Below are 19553 nucleotides of genomic sequence, written 5' to 3'. Positions count from 1 at the left end.
GTAGTAGAGGGGACAGGTTGAGAGGAAGACCACAGGTACTGATTATATATGCAATCACCCAACTAATTGCTACGTAGATGTTAATCACAGGCTACAAGATGCAACATCGGCATACACAAATGCATACGTTAAAACAAAGTTTAATCATATTAATGAGCAAAAAGATATTAGAGAGTAAATTCAAGACACATATCATCTAAAGTGACGACATCCAACAAAGGGAAACTTGGGAGACTTTCGACAGCAGAGTGCCGGGCCTTACATGGGTGGCACTGATCCTGGGGGTTCCCGGTGGTGCTTGCGGGGCAGGAGCACACGGGGCGCTGGTCATGCACGCGGCAGAGGGCAGAGGGAGGGCACGCAGAGGGGCAAGGGCGGAGGCAGTGACCGCCCTCACACCACTGGTCGGGCCCGCAATCCCGGTGGGTGCGACACGCCTTGCCAGTGCCACCTGTGGTCCAGTTTGTGGCCCCGCCCGGAATTGGCACTGTCGCTAAACACACCCGCTTGGTTAGTATCATTCGGACTAGGGTTCAGTAAAGAGGTTGGAGAGAGTTTCCTCAAGGCTAGTTATTGGCTAGTTAGGGTGACTAGTTAATCATCAGGCATCTTGGTTAATTAGTAAAGCTACTTGACTAGAATGATTAAGAATTAAAACGAACATTAAAATTAGACTAGGTAACATATCAAAATATGCCATAACTCATACGAGACAAATCAAGAAATCATTCATTAATACATCTAAGGAAAATCTGAAATGCAAGTTATATCAATCTTACGAAAGAGGACCAAGGGACATGGTTCATGCCATGCGGTCACCAGGTGCTCATGGGACCTGGTGATCATGAGACTATTGTTCTAGAAGAAAGAGGTGGAATCATGGAATAATATGATCTACGGATGGGCATGCGGTCGGTGTGATGGTGTCGTGGGTCCGTCAGATATATACAGGTACTTTTTTTTTCTTTTCATTCTCATCCAGATGCATACATAAACGTAAACACATACAGAGATAAACACTCATTCATTCACCCGTAAAGGCACAAACACACACGTATGCACACACGCATGCACACACCCATACACATTCACAGATACACACTCATACACACACACACACACACACACACAAACACACACACACACACACACACACACAAACACACACAAACACACGAATATGTCGGTCTTCTGTCAGTCAAAATGTTATAATCAGCAAAAGCAAACACAAGCTGACAATATTATGAACTCGTGGCTGCACAGGAAATGAACGCAATGGATGAACACGATGATAAACATATGATAACACACATAAAACATTATGATGAGTTTCCACTTGTATGTAGTAAGGCCTGGCCAGATGTTAGCTTAGTAAACATTAATAGTAATAAAAAAAACAAAAACAAAAAAAGCACTCCAGTGACAGGCAGACCCTCACAACCCTAAACACAAGACGACACCGCGTGACACTCCGTGACAAAGTGACATCGATATGACACATCGTCACATCACGTCACGCTTTCGCCATAGGATCTGAGGGTTTCCTTATCACTCGCCCTCCTGCCTAGTCCCCGGGGTTTCACTTGGCACTTAGGCAGTGAGGACGCTCTCATACCCTCCATTGTGGAAGCCTCGTACTAGTATGTGAGGTCATGAACCAAAAGAAAACCGATAGAACCATATCGGATTATATGACATAACTGGATAGCCTAACAAATAAATCAACAAATAACCAGAGAAATGAGTCAATAAATAACTTTAACCCAGCAAGAAATTAAGACAAAATCAGAAAAAATGAATCAATGAAAAAAAAAAAACTATAACCCAGGCAAGAAATCAAGACAAAATCAGAAAAAAATGAATCAATGAAAAAAAATTAACCCAGCAAGAAATCAAGACAAAATCAGAAAAAAATGAATCAATCATTTTTTTTAACCCAGGCAAGAAATCAAGACAAAATCAAAGAAATGAATCAACCAACCAGAAGCCAAGACCACCCCTTCAAAACAAACTAATCCCCAAGACCCATTCTCCTCCACACCAGAGGCTCCGACACGGACGAGACGGAGAGGGAGTGACACCGCGACAAAAGCGGCGATACGCGACATAACGATAAACAAACACTTACAAGGTCGACACTCAATCTCGGGATCGCCCACGAAGCCCTCGGGACACCTGCACACGGGCCGGTGTTCGCGCACGTAACAGAAGGCGTTGTCCGCGCATGGGTCGTCGTGGATGCATGGGTTCACGCAATACTGATTGATGCAAGATTCCGAGTCGCTGCACTGGTCGTCGGTGGTGCATTCTGGGTCGGGTAGTACTGACACGGCGGGTTCTGTGGGGGTGGGGGGAGAGAGAGAGAGAGGGTGGGGTGGGGGGGAGAGAGAGAAGGTGGGGTGGGGTGAGGGGGGGAGGGGTAGATAGAGAGGGTTCAGTTAGTATAGGTTTCGACAGGAACGTCCAAGCAATATCTAAGCAAATTAATTATGTGCAACAACAGGACATGGTATAAAACAGAGAACAAAAAATATTTTTTTTCTTTGCCATATCAGCATAAAAGAAATGAATAATGATAGCAATAACAGCAATAATAATAACAATAACAACAATAATAATAATCATAATAACAACAACAACAATAATAATAATAATCATAATAACAAAAATAAAATAATGATAACAAAAATAATAACTCACTTCTCCTGCACTGCACGAAGGGGTCGCCAATGTAGCTCGGGGCACACTGGCACCGTGCAGCGTGGTTCTCTCCCATACACAGGGCATTCAGTCCACAGGGGTCAGGGCGGCACACGTTGACACAAGTGCCATCCCTACATTTCTCGTGGTCGGCGCAGTCTTGGTCAACGCGGCACTGCGGTTCGACCACGCCTGGGTAGGAGAGGGAGTGGACATTACGTATTAATAACGTGTTGTATGGCTTACTGGGATTAATAACGGTACGTCTCAGGGCGTATATGATGGTAAAAGGGGTGTTATTTTTTTAATTCGGTATCATGAAATTTTAGATTGATTAATATGGATTTGATAATAAAAGGTATCTTTCGCTCGTTTCCCCTACCTGGTCTGATGCAGACGCCGTTCTTGACCAAGATTTGATTGGGTGGACACTCGCAAACCATGGTTCTGAGTGGCACTCCGTCGACCACTCGGCACTCCTGGGACGGTAGGCAAGGATTTCCGAGCGTGCAAGGATTCTGGCAAATGGCATTGATGCAAGCGTGCTGTGAAGGACAGTCGGAATCGGTGCGACATTCGGGTTCCGGAGGTGAATCCGTTACGGGCGGTTCGTGCACTGCGGAAAGAGATGGGAGGTTAGAGGATATTGCAAGTATATTGATATGAGATTGCATGCATTGTTCATCCACGTTTACATGTGGGTGTTTGATACAAATGCAACAGATCTTTATTGAGTGGAGGTCTCACCTTGGAAGCACTGGAGGTACGGGTTGCCCTTGAGTGGCGGTGGACACACGCACATGGCAGCGTGGTTGGCGGCGCGGCACTCGGCCTGCACGGCGCACGTCGACACTTCGCACACGGGGATGCAGACACGGTTGAGGCGATCACAGGCCTTGTCGTCGGCACAGTCCTCGCTGGAAGTGCATCCCACCGCCACACATGCCACGCTGGGGTTGCCCTGCATACCCGGCGGGCAATAGCACTGGGCACGGTGCAACACGGCTCTGCACTCGGCGTTCAGTCCGCAGGCGGGGCCGCTGTACGAGCACGGGTCTACACAGTTCTGGCTGACACACGCCTTGTCCGTGGGACAGTCCTCGTCCACCAGGCAATCGGCTGAGAGAATTCGGAGACGTTATTACGGCGACCTTACCTTCTCCGGGTTAGTCTAGCTAGAGGCAGCGGGTTAAGCGGTATATCCAGAAGCAGGTTAAGCGCTGACAAGCAGGTTAGTAGCCACAGGAGACCCATGGCGGCGACGGCGAGGAGGTTACTGGTTATGGCTGTGGATTCCTCGAACGCCGCTCGTCTTGGGAGTTCTTGACCTGCAATGATATCTCACCAATCCCCTTCCAGTCACCCTGGTGACCTCAGACCCTCCCCTTCCCTCCCTCCATCTCTTAATTAAGAGCATGCATTATAAACCCTCCTTCGTCATGCAGTGAATCTTCATCCCCATCTGAGGTACTCACGCTGGAAGCACTCGATCTGAGGGTTGCCCGCCCATCCATCGGGGCACGAGCAGATGGGGCGGTGCTGCTGGGTCCTGCACAGGGCGTTGCGGCCGCATGGGTCCTCCAAGAGGCACGGGTCCACGCACAGCTGGTTGAGGCACGCCTCGTTCGTCGGGCAGTCGGTGTGGGCTCTGCACGCTGGCTCCAGAGGTGGAACTGCAACAGCCACGTCACAAAAGAATGTTTAGAAATGCTCGTAATAAAACGGGTCGGGATATTTCTGGTCTTTTTCGTTTGGGAGGCATCAACGGCGAAATAATGAGAGTAAACTTATGATTTGTGTTATTTCTGTGGTCGTAAACATTCAGCGTTCATGCACCAACATGTCTTTTGCGTGAGAATAAGTTGCATCGAACAAGAACTTGGTTTAGAACTTACCTTCGGGGGGAGGTTGGTTAAAATCGGGGGTGGGTGGTGGGGGGTGGGGGTAAGGGCATTTTCTATTACACTTTCTTACGTCTTAATGCACACAGACAACGTGCAACACAAGCGACGACTATCAATACATGCAATCAGCTGTGTGCTTAGTGATTATTTTTTAATTTAGTTTCTACCTCCTATCCTTTCTATCATAGTGTTGCAAAAGGTACGATGCAATATCATAATTTCATCATATACCTTTTTCCTCGGTGGGGGAGGGGAGTAAGGGGGAGGGGGGGGGGCAAGGGCAGAGGTGTTCCTACCTGGAAGACAAGCAACGTTAGGGTCGCCGGTCGTGCCCTCAGGACATATGCAGTAGGGTTGGTGCCTGTAGGGTTTGCACACGGAGCTCTGAGGGCAAGGGTTGGCGGCGAAGCACGGGTTTTGACAGCGTGAATCCAAACACTTGTCAATTTTAAAACAGTCGATGTCTATCTCGCACTTACGGGCCGGGCGGGGGGCAGCTATGGGGGGGTTTCAGGGGGTGGTGTTAGGGTGTTAGGTTGAGGTTAGTGTGTGTGGCAAGAGCGATAATGACGTGGCAATGTGGCAATGTTTGCAACCAACCTCATACCGATTATAAAAACAAAAAAATAAGGTTAAAAATAAATGAATAAATATGATTATTATACTGAACTCGGGTAAATCGATGAGGTTGAGAAACAAATGAACATCGCCATGCGTCACAGTCGCGACTATTGACAACACAAAAAGCATTTCTACGACGCTGATGCTGTTGGTTCACTTTGCACTCATCATGCAACGACAAACGCCGCGTAAAAAAAAAAAAAAAAAAAAAAAAAAATCTACAGAAAAGGTCACAACACTATACAAAAGAAGCTGATTTGAACACAAGACATCTCTTCAAACTAAAAAAAAATGTAAACAAACAACATTTACGATCGCAAACCAACAGCAACGCCTTCGACAAACACACACAAATCAAACTAAACAGGAGCTATTTTCATACGAGACAAATCTAAGCTAGCGTCTGTGAGATGTTATAAAGCGAGGATACATATCTAACAAACAAACAAACAAAAATAAGCAACAAACATGAAGCTGTGGCAAGTGGGTGAGCTTGTGATGTCATCATGCAAAGTGCTGCAACTTTAGTGAATCTGAGACACGTATATACATACATATGCCTTACGTTACGACACAAATCTCTAGCAGTTAGTTTTGGACTTACGAAAAAAGACTAAAAAAACAAAAAAACTGACTTCATATGTTAGTACAACTAAAAACTGATCCTTACGGTCACTAAACAATTCTTGGGTTAGACTACCAACCAGTGTTAAACTAATTAATGGCTTCTGTCGGCTTAAGGCACAGACAGACAGACAGACTGACAGACAGACGGACAATCAGTCAACAAGCAACTCATGCACCGGAATCGGATACTCACTCAGATAACAGTTGACGTTCGGGTTGCCTGTGTATCCCGGCGGGCAGGAACACTGAGGGCGGCGGTTCAGAACCTGCAGGAGAGAGCAGAAGGTGTAAGGATATTCAAGGGAAAGGGAAAGAAAGAGAGAGAGGGAGAGAGAGGGAGAGGGAGAGGGAGAGGGAGAGGGAGAGAGAGAGAGAGAGAGAGAGAGAGAGAGAGAGAGGGGGGGGGGAGGAAGGGAGAGGGAGGGAGGGGAGAGAGAGAGAGAGGATGAGAGAGAGGATGAGAGAGAGGATGAGAGAGAGAGAGGGAGAGAGAGGGAGAGAGAGAGAGAGAGAGAGAGAGATGGATAGATAGAGAGATAGAGAGATTGAGAGAGATAGAGAGCGAAAGAGGATAAAAGAGAGAAATAATGACAGCGAAAAACCGTATATCCCTCGTCAATACAAATCAATGATTAAAACGACACAATGGCACCTACCTGGCACTCAGCATTGGGCGCACACGGGTTGAGGATGGCACAGGGGTCGAGGCACTGTCGGTTGCGGCACACCTCTGTCGGGCCGCATTCATCGTCGGCAGCACAACCTGGTGGTTCTGTCGGGCCTAGCGTGGGAAACCGATAGCTTGTTAACGTCAGAGTAATCAAGTCTTGGGAAGTATTAATATATCTTCTTTGAACGACGTGATCATAAGGTTTCAGTCATTTTCATGTCACTTCTATGTGTAAAATGATTAAAAACTATGCCTATATTTGCTGTTATATATATATATATATATATTTTGTTTTTTTTCGTCCTTGAAAGATGATTCAAAAATACATTTGTAAGACTGAAGGACTGTTTATCTTTATTTTTATTTATTTTTTCTCGTGTGGGAAACGTCTGACATAAATAAAATATTCCTATCAAGCTCGGATGATGTGTGTTCGGTGCTGCTGGTTATTTGTAGGTCAAAATATATACTAATCTTACAAAAAGACAACATTTTCCTAAAGAAATCTATAAAAAAACGGGGATTAAGACGAAATGCACTGAAGAGCTTTTCCCTGGAACGATACAGAACGACGAGGGTTAGTAATACATGACCAAATAAAGTGTAGTACCAAAGGAACATGTAACATTTCATGTTTCTGATAATTATTCCAAACCCTGAATGTTATGGAGGGCGAACAAAGACAATGTTGCAAATAATTTCTTTGTGAAAATTAAAATCTATATTTACTTTCCTCTTAATCTATAGACATTCAGGGTTAGGAAGCATTCCCCCCCTAAAACCATTCTGATTATAATAACGGGTTAGTAGATACCTGCTAACGACAAAATAAACGAATGAGTAAGTGTGTAAATCAAAGAAACAAAATTATAAAATCATAAAAACAGCGCCAACAAAGGAGAATTACTGATAAGATGAATGAAATGTTAGCTAAGAAACGCAACAGCTGACCTTATGTAGCCAGTTTTCCACTTACGCAGCGAGCACTCGACGTAGGCATTTCCAGCGAAGCCTGGGAGGCATTCGCACGTCATGGTTCTGTAGGGTAGGGTGTCGATGACCTCGCACTTGGCGTTCACCCCGCACGGCTTGACTTCAAGGCATGGGTCCTCGCAGCGGCCGTCGAAGCACGCCCTCTTACTCGGGCAGTCCCCGTCGGTTTGGCATTCCTTAAAGGACGGTTCGCCGACGGGTCCTGGGGGTCGAAGAAGAGCTTGTGAAGGATGTTTCATGATGGATGTTTCGTGAAAGTAACGGCGGTTACTTTCTGCGAACATGCAAATTGAAAATAATGAACGATAAAAATGGAAAACAGCTGAGAAAAACATCCGGGTACTTACTCAGCGTGCACTCAACGAAGGCGTTGCCCTCGTAACCTGGTCGACACAAGCACTGAGGACGATGATTGACGACTCGGCACTCAGCGTTGGGGCCGCAGTTGCACGGGTCTTCGCACTCCTGACTGATACAGGCGAGCCACGAAGGGCACTCCTCATCAACCACGCAATCAGGTCTCTCACATCGCACGTACGGATCGCCCTGTAATGCAATGCACGCGCTCGTTAAATATTCGGCCGGCGATCGTAAGCACTTGGTGATGAAATAAATCTGCTTCTGAACGTACAATCACGCTACAGATACGTATCGGGAATTAGTGACAGGAAAAGGATTGTAATCAAGGACACGGATCACATCACTACTAATCACATCAGATAAAACAACTGCCGCCTCACCAGGAAACTCTCCGGGCAATAACACTGAGCGCGATGGTTGACGACGCGGCACTCAGCGTTGATGCCACAGTCTTCGAAGTCACATGGGTCCTCACACTCCTCGTTGATGCAAGCTTGCTTCACTGGGCAGTCCGAGTTGGCACGGCACCCGGCTGTCATTTCGGGAGGCGAGGGGGAAGAAAATAAAAGGATATTAGCAAGAGATTTTTTTGCTTTCTTTTTTCTTACTATGTGGGGCGGTCAGAGGAAGGTTTTTTGTTAAGGTCGCTGGACTGGTTATTTCTTTTTTTTCGTCGAGATATTAGGGCTTGTCTCTACCAAGAAGCTTGAAATAAACTACTACCAAGGAATACTGTAGAGATTGTTAAATTGTTAAAGGGATGGTAATTTGAGATATACACAGAAAATAAATCTAAATAATATACTGGGGTTAATACTAAACTGGTGGTATCTACGCATTTTTATGTATTATATGACTAGTATTTTGATACACTTTAATATGATACAATCATCTGCCTACTCATGGAAAATATCAATAGAAATCAACGTGCATACGAAAAGCTCAAAACATTTTTACAAATACAAGGATAGGAAAGCTAGAAAAATGAACATCAAACTACAAAAGGAAAGAATAGAAAGCGCTATACCACTTAAAAAGAAAGTGAAAAACATAAAAAAAAAAACATATTAACAAAAAGAAGGAAGACAATTATATCTACGACTTAACAAAATCTTACCGACAAGACACTGAATGTTGGGATTCCCGACAAAGCCATCTGGGCACGAGCACACAGGGCGATGTTGGGTAACATGACATTCAGCATTAGGGGCACAGTTATCGTAGATGGCACAGGGGTTCTGGCACTGTTGTGATATACAGGCGAGAGCGTCACTGCACTCCTCGTCTACCCTGCACTCAGGTCTTGGGGTTGTGAGCTCAACTGTTATAAAGGCAAAGGCATTAGAATTCACATACATATATAGATATTTTTGTTCTTTTATGGGGGATATGGATATCGACAAGAAAATAGGGATTCTTCATTGATTTTTTTGGGGGAAGTCTAACCAATCTATATACACAAATTTACACATATTGGAAACAAGCATAGGAATAGTTTATGATGCATAACAGTTTAGATGCAGTTTATACGTGCTTGACTTTGCAGTATGTACGATGCAATTTCATTCATGATGCAAGACTGAACGATGCAAACTTAAAATGCATAAGCACATTCTAAATGAAACATTGACAGGCACAAGAGAAACATGCATCGTGCTCTGACATGCGTGAACCAGAAATATAGAGAAATATACAAGATAAGAAGCCACTAGACATTCTTACTCATGGTGCACTGGAGGTAGGGGTCTCCCGTTAATCCCGAAGGACAAGAACACACTGGGCGGTGCCTTGTGACATCACAGAGAGCCGTAGGGGCACACGGGTTAGCTACCAGACAAGGGTCCTGGCAGTTCCCGCTGAAGCATGCTTGGTGATCAAGGCAATCTTCATTCACAGTACACTGAGGCTGGATGACAGGTGGAGCAGGGGTTGGGGCAGGGGTGGTGGGGGGCGAGCACTGGACATATGGGTTACCAGTGTATCCGGGGCTGCAGATACACATTGGCGTGTGCACTGTGACAAGGCACTCGGCATTGAAGCCACAGACATCTCGATACAAGCATGGATTTTTACACTCTTGATTAAGACATGCCTGATGATAGGGGCAATCTCCATCGACAATGCAATCTGGTTGGATAGTTGTAAGTGGTATTACTGGTGGTGGTGTGGGTTGTTCAGGTCTGCGGCAGGAGACGAAGGGGTTACCAACATAACCTGGCGGGCAGTTGCAGTGGGGACGATGGTTCTCTGCAGAACACACAGCCATTGGGGCACAGGGGTTGCTAGTGAGACACACATCACGACACACATTGCTAATACACACCTGTGTCGTGAAGCAGTCAGGATCAATGACACACTGTGGCCGTGCAGTGACAGGGGCAATAGGTGTACAGATGGCCTCGTGCAGCTGCGCAAAACAATCTGAACTTGTATCACATGGCATAAGGCTGCATACTTTAACACAGAGTCGGTTTACGCATTTCTCGTCAAAAGCACATTCACCACTTGTAGCACATCCAACTGGTAAGGGACCTTCAGTTGATGGAAGTACAGGACGCGGCGGTGGTGGTTCCTTCACTTTGGGTGGCTGTGTCTCTGATAGAGGTGGAGGTATCGTTGATGTACTTGCAATAGGTCTCACAGACGGTTGTTGTGGCTGCTCAGTTGTTCCGGCAATAGGACTTGCTGGTGTGGAAGGTGTCTCTGTGAGCAGTGCTGTGCAACCAAATTGTGGATCTCCTGTAGTTCCAGGTGGACACACACACACAGGCCTATGGTTCAAAGTCTTGCAATCTGCACTGTCTCCGCATATACCAAGTCTACAGACATCATAACACAGCATGTTGATGCAAGAGTTATCTATATCACAATCATCATTATTCTCACAGGCGATCTGTATGGCTGGCACTATTGGTGTGGGAGGAGGTGTGGGTAATGGTCTCACTGGATGGCTAGATGTTACTTCGACTTCTGGTGGTATAGTTGTCGAAGGAGGTGGAGAAACTGGTATGATGGGAGGATCTGGAGGTGGTGTCTGAATATCAGCAACAGGTGATGGCGGCTCCACAGGATCCAATGTTGCTATTGCAGAACACTTGAGTGTAGGATTCCCTGTTGTTCCTGGTGGACATGCACAAACTGGTCGATGACCCTTTGTTTGGCAATCTGCATTTTCACCGCACAGGCCAGGGTGACACACATCCAAACAAAGTTTGTTGACACAGGAATTATCATATGGGCACTCATCAATACTTTCACATCCTACTGGTACAGGTGGAGGTGTAGGCGGAGTTGGGGGTCTGGCAGTTGTAGGAGCTGTTGGTCTCCTTGTGGGTTCCTTTCCTATAGGTGGTTGAGTGGTAGATGGTGGAGGAGACACAGGAAGGATTGGACTGTCAGGTGGTGGAGAAACAGTTTCCTTGATAGGCGTTTGTATAGTCGTCTGTTCTGACAAAAGTGCATGGCAACCAATAGTAGGATTACCTGTTGTGCCTGGGGGGCAGTTGCATACTGGCCGGTGTTTATGGATCTTGCAGTCAGCATCTTCCCCACAAATACCAATTGCACAAGCATCATAGCAGATATGATTTAAACATGAGTTATCCATTGGACATTCATCATTGTTCGTACAAGCTATAACAACTGGAGGAACTATGGGTGTAGCTGGAGGACGAGGAGATGCAGGTTCAGGAGGTCGCGTTGTTGGTTCCTCTACCAGAGGAGGAGGCCTTGGGGATGACTGTCCAACTCCAGGAACAATCGGTTTATCAGGTCTTGGTGATGTGCTTGCTGCTATAGGAGGTAGAGGAGTATCTGGACTTTCTGCTGTTATCGCAATACAACGGACAGTTGGATTACCGGTTGTGCCAGGAGGACATATACATGCTGGCCTATGTCCTTGTGTTTGACAGTCAGCATTGTCACCACAAAGTCCAGGGAAACAGACATTAAAGCACAATCTGTTTACACAAGTATTGTCATATGGACATTCATCATTACTCTGACAGCCAACTGGAACTGGTGGAGGAGTAGGAACCGCTGGAGGTTGAATTTCTGGTGGGCTCTGAGGTTTCGGTGGTCGCTCAGATGTAAGTGGAGGAGGAGCAGCAGAAGTTGGACCTGCCACAGGTCTGATTGGTGGGTCAACAGGAGGTGGAATGCTCTCTGCCACTGGCACAGGAGGTGTAGGTTTGTGAATGGAAAGAGCAAGACACTGAACCTGTGGATCACCAGTTGTTCCAGGAGGACATATACAAATAGGTCGGTGATCACTTGTCTGACAATCTGCATTTGGGCCACATATTCCTAGACTGCAAGCATCATAACAAAGTCTGTTTAAACAAGAATTGTCCACATCACAGTCGTCATTATTTTCACAAGCAATGGGTATAGCTGGTACAATTGGTGCTGGTGGAGGTCGTGGAGACAGAGGTTCAGGTGGAGGACGAGACGATTCTTCTACTAAAGGTGGGAGTCCTGTGGTTGTAGGACCTGCTATGGGACTGATCGTTGGGTCTATGTGTACAGGCTGTTCTCCTACTTGTGGTGGATATGGTTTTGGAGGCATTTCGACAGCCATTGCTGAACACTTGATGGTTGGGTTTCCTGTGGTTCCTGGTGGACATTTGCATACAGGACGATTTCCTTGAGTCTGACAATCGGCATTTGCTCCACACAATCCTGGATAACACACGTCAAGACAGAGTCTATTAACACAGGAATTATCAGAAGGACACTCGTCTGAAGTTTCACATCCCACAGGTATGGGACCAGGTGTGGGTGGTGTAGGTGGCTGGGTCACTGGAGGAAGTGTAGGTCTTTGTATAGGACGCTCAGTCAAAGGTGGAAGACCAGGACTTGTTGGCTCAGCTATAGGTCTTATTGGATCACCTGGCACTGTTGGAGTTATTTCTGGAATTGGTGAAGGTGGTGATAGTGGCCTTTCAGTGAGTACTGCTTGACATCCATAGGAAGGATCCCCTGTGGTTCCTGGAGGACAACTACAAACTGGCCGGTGATTATGAATCTTGCAGTCTGCATCATCTCCACATACTCCAAGACTACATACATCATAGCAAAGGTTGTTGATGCATGAGTTATCCATTGTACAGTCATCATTGTTTGTACAAGCAATTACAAAAGGTGGGACAACTGGAGGTGGTGGAGGTCTGGGTGTTGTTGGCAATGGAGGTCTTGGTCTAGGCGTTTCAGCTAATGGTGGTGGCATAGGTGTTGAAGTTCCAATTCCTGGTACAATTGGATCACCTGGGGTTATTTGTGGGGTGCCTGCCATGGGAGAGAGAGTTGTAGGTCTCTCAGTAGCAATGGCCTTACAACCTTCAGTAGGGTTGCCTGTGGTGCCAGGAGGGCACAGACATAAGGGTCTATGGCCAACGGTCTGACATTCGGCATTATCACCACAAAGACCAGGATGACATACATCCAGACAAAGACGGTTGATGCAGCTGTTATCATATGGACAATCATCAGTGCTTTCACAACCAACTGGGTTGGGTGGAGGTGTTGGAATTGCCGGAGGAAGTGGAATTGGAGGCTCAGGTGGCCGTGTAGTTGGTAGTTCAGCGACGGGAGATTGTGGAGTTGATGATGGCCCTGGAATGGGTTGAATGGGTGCATCACTGACAACTGGCATTTCCGTCATTGGAATAACTGTTATAACTAAAGGTTTCTCTGTGGTAATTGCTTTGCATCCTACTTGAGGATCACCACTTGTTCCATGAGGACAAAGACAGACTGGCCTGTGATTGACAGTTGTACATTCAGCAGCATCTCCGCAAATTCCAAGACTACAAGCACTATAGCACAGTTTATTCAAACAGGAGTTGTCCACATCACAGTCGTCATTATTTTCACAAGCAATGGGTATAGCTGGTACAATTGGTGCTGGTGGAGGTCGTGGAGATAGAGGTTCAGGTGGAGGACGAGATGATTCTTCTACTAAAGGTGGGAGTCCTGTGGTTGTAGGACCTGCTATGGGACTGATCGTTGGGTCTATGTGTACAGGCTGTTCTCCTACTTGTGGTGGATATGGTTTGGGAGGCATTTCGACAGCCATTGCTGAACACTTGATGGTTGGGTTTCCTGTGGTTCCTGGTGGACATTTGCATACAGGACGATTTCCTTGAGTCTGACAATCGGCATTAGCTCCACACAATCCTGGATAACACACGTCAAGACAGAGTCTATTAACACAGGAATTATCAGAAGGACACTCGTCTGAAGTTTCACATCCCACAGGTATGGGACCAGGTGTGGGTGGTGTAGGTGGCTGGGTCACTGGAGGAAGTGTAGGTCTTTGTATAGGACGCTCAGTCAAAGGTGGAAGACCAGGACTTGTTGGCTCAGCTATAGGTCTTATTGGATCACCTGGCACTGTTGGAGTTATTTCTGGAATTGGTGAAGGTGGTGATAGTGGCCTTTCAGTGAGTACTGCTTGACATCCATAGGAAGGATCCCCTGTGGTTCCTGGAGGGCAACTACAAACTGGGCGATGATCATGAATTCTGCAATCAGCATCATCTCCACATACTCCAAGACTACATACATCATAGCAAAGATTGTTGATGCAAGAGTTATCTGTTGTACAGTCATCATTGTTAGTGCAAGCAATAGCTATTGGAGGAACAATTGGCTGTGGCTTTGGACGTTCTGATACCGGTTCTGGAGTCGTTGGTGTTGGCATCTCTGCTAGAGGAGGGAGTGGTGTGGTAATTTTGCCAGCTTCTGGAATCAGTGGTTTGTCCAATGGCAATCCAGGTTTATCCGTGATTGGTGAGATGGTTACTGGTCTATCTGTTGCCATAGCACTGCAGTGTACTGTGGGATTGCCTGTTGTTCCCGGTGGACATACACAGGATGGGCGATGTCCTATAGTTTGACAGTCAGCATTTTCACCACACAACCCAGGATGGCAGACATCCAGGCAGAGACGATTTACACATGTGTTGTCGAAGCTGCACTGGTCGTTGCTTTCACACCCAACTATAATTGGCGGTGCAGTAGGAATGGGTGTTGGACGTTGGGTAATGTGCTGTTGTGGTGGTCTAGTTTCAGGCGTTTCAGCTATTGGTGGGAGTCGTGTAGTAGAATCTGAAATTGGACGAATTGATTCTTCAGGACGGGGTGGCACCTCCACAACAGGGGGAACAGTTGTTGAACTTTCAGTCACTAAAGCTTTGCAATGAAGTTGAGGGTCTCCAGTTGTACCAGGAGGACAAAGACATACAGGTCTGTGATTAACAGTTCTGCAATTGGCATCATCACCACATACCCCAAGACTGCATGCATCATAGCAAAGTAGATTAAGGCAAGAGTTATCAAAATCACAGTCATCATTATTTTCACATGCAATAGAAATGGGAGGAATAATAGGAGGTAAGGGAGGTCGAGGTGATGGAGGGTCTAGGGGGGGAGTTGTAGGCTCTTCTACCAAGGGTGGTAGTCCAGTAGTTGTTGGTCCAGCAAGGGGGGAAATTGGAGAGTCAGTTTGCTGGGGCGTCTCCCCAGCCACTGGAGGAATAGGTGTTTGGGGAGATTCTACAGCAAGAGCTGAACATTTTATGGTTGGGTTCCCTGTGGTACCTGGAGGACAAGTACAAAGGGGACGATGTCCTCGAGTCTGACAGTCTGCATTTTCTCCACAAAGTCCAGGATAACATACATTAAGGCAAAGTCGGTTTATACAAGAATTGTCATATGGACACTTGTCTGTCGTTTCACAGCCCACCGGGAGAGGCCCTGGTGTTGGAGGTGGAGGTGGCTGAGTTACAGGAGGTTGTTTAGGTCTTGGTGTGGGAAGCTCAGTCAAAGGAGGAAGTCCGGAAGTTGTTGGTTCTGTTATAGGTGTTATTGGGTCACCAGGTTGCGATGGATGTATTTCAGATATAGGAGGAGATGTTGCAGGCCTCTCAGTAAGCACTGCATGGCATCCTTGAGTAGGATCCCCTTCAGTTCCAGGAGGACAGCTACATATGGGTCGGTGATCATGAATTTTACAGTCAGCATCCCCACCACATACACCAAGACTACATACATCATAGCAAAAGTGATTAATGCAAGAGTTATCTGTAGAGCAGTCATCATTATTTGTGCAAGCTATGGCAATAGATGGAATAATGGCAGGTGGAAGCGGTTGAGGTAATGGTGGTTCAGTTGGTCGGACTATTGGGAGCTCAACTATAGGAGGAAGTACAGTACTAGGAGGTTCTTTTCCAGGAATGATTGTCTCAGCAAGTGGTGGTCTTGATGTTTCTGCAAGAGGCGAGACTATAATAGGTCGTTCTGTGATTAAGGCACTGCAGTGTTCTGTTGGATTACCTGTAGTTCCTGGAGGACAGGTACAAACTGGTCTGTGACTTTGAGTTTGACAATTTGCATTTTCACCACAAAGTCCTGGATAACATACATCAAGGCAAAACCGGTTTACACATGTAGTGCTATAGGGGCAATGATCATTGCTTTCACAACCAACAGGAATAGGTGGGAGAGTTGGCACAGGGGGTGGCATTGTAGTTATGGGTTCTGGAATACGAGTTGTTGATTCTTCTGCCACAGGAGCTGGTAATGTGGAGGTTGGACCTGCTATTGGATGTATAGTAATATCAGGCTGTCTTGGAGGTTTATCTGTGACAGGTATAACTGTTATAACTAAAGGTTTCTCTGTGGTAATTGCTTTGCATCCTACTTGAGGATCACCACTTGTTCCATGAGGACAAAGACAAATAGGACGGTGGTTGACACTTCTGCAGTGAGCATCTTCTCCGCATGAATTAAGAGTGCATACATCATAGCAAAGCATGTTTATACAAGAGTCACCAACATCACAGTCATCATTATTTTCACAAGCAATGGGTATTGCAGGAATAATGGGTGGCGGTGGAGGTCGTGGAGGTAGAGGTTCAGGTGTAGGACGAGGTGATTCCTCTGCTAACGGTGGAAGTCCAGTAGTTGTAAGACCTGCTACAGGACTGATTGGAGGGTCTATGTGTAGAGGCTGTTCTCCTACTTGTGGTGGATATGGTTTTGGAGGCATTTCGACAGCCATTGCTGAACACTTGATGGTTGGGTTTCCAGTGGTTCCTGGTGGACATTTGCATACAGGACGATTTCCTTGAGTCTGACAATCGGCATCTTCTCCACACAAGCCTGGATAACACACGTCTAGACAGAGTCTATTAACACAGGAATTATCAGAAGGACACTCGTCTGAAGTTTCACATCCCACAGGTATGGGACCAGGTGTGGGTGGTGTAGGTGGCTGGGTCACTGGAGGAAGTGTAGGTCTTTGTATAGGACGCTCAGTCAAAGGTGGAAGACCAGGACTTGTTGGCTCAGCTATAGGTCTTATTGGATCACTTGGCACTGTTGGAGTTATTTCTGGAATTGGTGAAGGTGGTGATAGTGGCGTTTCTGTGAGCACTGCACGGCAACCAGTTGTAGGGTCTCCTGTTGTCCCTGGAGGGCAACTACAAACTGGGCGATGATCATGAATTCTGCAATCAGCATCATCTCCACATACTCCAAGACTACATACATCATAGCAAAGGTTGTTGATGCATGAGTTATCCATTGTACAGTCATCATTGTTTGTACAAGCAATTACAAAAGGTGGGACAACTGGAGGTGGTGGAGGTCTGGGTGTTGTTGGCAATGGAGGTCTTGGTCTTGGCGTTTCAGCTAGTGGTGGTGGCATAGGTGTTGAAGTTCCAATTCCTGGTATAATTGGATCACCTGGGGTTATTTGTGGGGTGCCTGCCATGGGAGAGAGAGTTGTAGGTCTCTCAGTAGCAATGGCCTTACAACCTTCAGTAGGGTTGCCTGTGGTGCCAGGAGGGCACAGACATAAGGGTCTATGGCCAACGGTCTGACATTCGGCATTATCACCACAAAGACCAGGATGACATACATCCAGACAAAGACGGTTGATGCAGCTGTTATCATATGGACAATCATCAGTGCTTTCACAACCAACTGGGTTGGGTGGAGGTGTTGGAATTGCTGGAGGAAGTGGAATTGGAGGCTCAGGTGGCCGTGTAGTTGGTAGTTCAGCGACTGGAGATTGTGGAGTTGATGATGGCCCTGGAATGGCTTGAATGGGTACATCACTAACCTGTGGCTGTTCAGTTATTGGTAAAATTGTCACAGGCATTTCTGCAACTATAGCTTTACAACCTACTTGAGGGTCTCCAGTTGTTCCATATGGACAAAGACATATAGGTCGGTGGCCTACAGTTTCACACTCTGCATCGTCTCCACATATACCAAGCGTACAGGCATCATAGCAGAGCTTGTTCAAACAGGAGTTATCTACATCACAATCATCGTTATTCTCACAAGCAATGGGTATTGCAGGCACTATAGCTGGTGGTGGAGGTCGTGGTGGAAGTGGTTCTGGTGTTGGGCGCACAGTTTCTTCTATCAAAGGTGGCTGCAGAGTGGTTGTGGAAGCAGCAATTGGTCTAATTGTGAAGTCTAGATGTGGTGGGTTCTGTTCTGCAATTGGAGGTTGGGGTGTTGGTGGTTCTTTTGCGACCATTGCTGAGCACTTGATGGTGGGATTTCCAGTAGTACCAGGTGGGCAGCTACAGATGGGTCGATGTGCTTGAGTCTGACAGTCTGCATTATCACCACAGAATCCTGGATAACACATGTTGAGACAAAGTTTATTTACACAGGAATTATCAGAAGGACACTCTTCTGTACTCTCACATCCTACGGATATAGGACCTGGTGTGGGTGGTGGTGGAGGTGGGGTCATTGGCGGTAATGTTGGCCTTGGTTTGGGATGCTCTGCCAGTGGAGGAAGTCCAGGACTTGCTGGTTCAGTAACTGGTCTTATGGGAACTCCCTCCTGTGGTGGTCGAGTCTCTGATATAGGTGAGGGAGTAGATGGAGGTCTTTCGGTGAGAAAAGCATTGCAACCTCGAGTGGGATCACCTGTAGTGCCTGAAGGACAACTACACACTGGACGGTGATCATCAATCCTACATTCAGCATCTTTTCCACAAATACCCAAGCTGCACACGTCATAACATAGATTATTGATACAAGAGTTGTCTGTTGTGCAGTCATCATTATTTTCACAGGCAATTACTATTGGTGGAACAATTGGAGATGGTGTCGTTGATGGTAATGGTGGTTCTGTGGGCCTTATTGATGTTTCTGCTAAAGGTGGAAGAGTAGTACTGGTAGGTCCAACTCCAGGAATAATGCTAGCATCACCTGGAGGTTGTGGTCTCTCTGCAAGGGGAAGCACTGTAGTTGGCCTGTCTGTTGTTAATGCTGTACAGTGTTCTGTTGGATTGCCAGTGGTTCCAGGAGGACATACACAAGATGGTTTGTGTCCTACTGTCTGACAATCAGCATTTTCTCCACATAATCCTGGATGACAAACATCCATGCAGAGACGGTTGACACATGAATTATCAAATGGACAATCGTCTGTGCTTTCACAACCAATGGGAATCATAGGTGGAGTTGGCACTGGTCTCGGTGTTGTTAAAGGAGGTTCTTGTGGCCTTATGGTAGGACGTTCTGTCAGGGGTATGGGAAGTTCAGATGATGGACCAGCAATAGGTTGAATGGGATCAACAGGATGTTGAGGAGGCCTATCGGTCACTGGTGAGACAGTTGTTATTCTTTCAGTTGTAATTGATTTA

The 19553-nt window shown here is 46.4% G+C and overlaps 2 protein-coding genes across 2 annotated transcripts in view; both read right to left on the bottom strand.

The window, feature by feature from the left end:
* The window catches only part of LOC147471773 (uncharacterized), a 32912-nt gene extending 18205 nt beyond the window's left edge, over window positions 1-14707 (bottom strand). The window contains exons 1-13 of the mRNA XM_086536861.1: window positions 9598-14707; window positions 8993-9196; window positions 8256-8407; window positions 7863-8061; window positions 7499-7717; window positions 6509-6633; window positions 6046-6118; window positions 4176-4373; window positions 3448-3819; window positions 3083-3316; window positions 2701-2892; window positions 2129-2338; window positions 263-493 (exon numbers count right to left, since the gene is read on the bottom strand). Coding sequence (XP_086392987.1) covers window positions 263-493; window positions 2129-2338; window positions 2701-2892; window positions 3083-3316; window positions 3448-3819; window positions 4176-4373; window positions 6046-6118; window positions 6509-6633; window positions 7499-7717; window positions 7863-8061; window positions 8256-8407; window positions 8993-9196; window positions 9598-14698 — 7510 coding nt within the window. The 5' untranslated portion in view covers window positions 14699-14707. The remainder of the gene's footprint in view (window positions 1-262; window positions 494-2128; window positions 2339-2700; window positions 2893-3082; window positions 3317-3447; window positions 3820-4175; window positions 4374-6045; window positions 6119-6508; window positions 6634-7498; window positions 7718-7862; window positions 8062-8255; window positions 8408-8992; window positions 9197-9597) is intronic.
* A 160-nt stretch (window positions 14708-14867) lies between these two features.
* On the bottom strand, window positions 14868-19553 carry LOC147471772 (uncharacterized). Its single transcript, XM_086536789.1, has 2 exons — window positions 14928-19553; window positions 14868-14877 (listed from the first exon to the last, which is right to left on the bottom strand). Exons 1-2 carry the CDS (start codon window positions 19361-19363, stop codon window positions 14868-14870), a joined length of 4446 nt encoding a protein of 1481 aa, XP_086392915.1. The 5' UTR covers window positions 19364-19553.

This window comes from Penaeus japonicus, unplaced genomic scaffold (assembly GCF_977035675.1).
Source record: "Penaeus japonicus unplaced genomic scaffold, GWHDUDI00000001_assembly GWHDUDI00000005, whole genome shotgun sequence".
NCBI lineage: Eukaryota > Metazoa > Arthropoda > Malacostraca > Decapoda > Penaeidae > Penaeus > Penaeus japonicus.
This window is presented reverse-complemented; position numbering and strand designations above follow the sequence as displayed.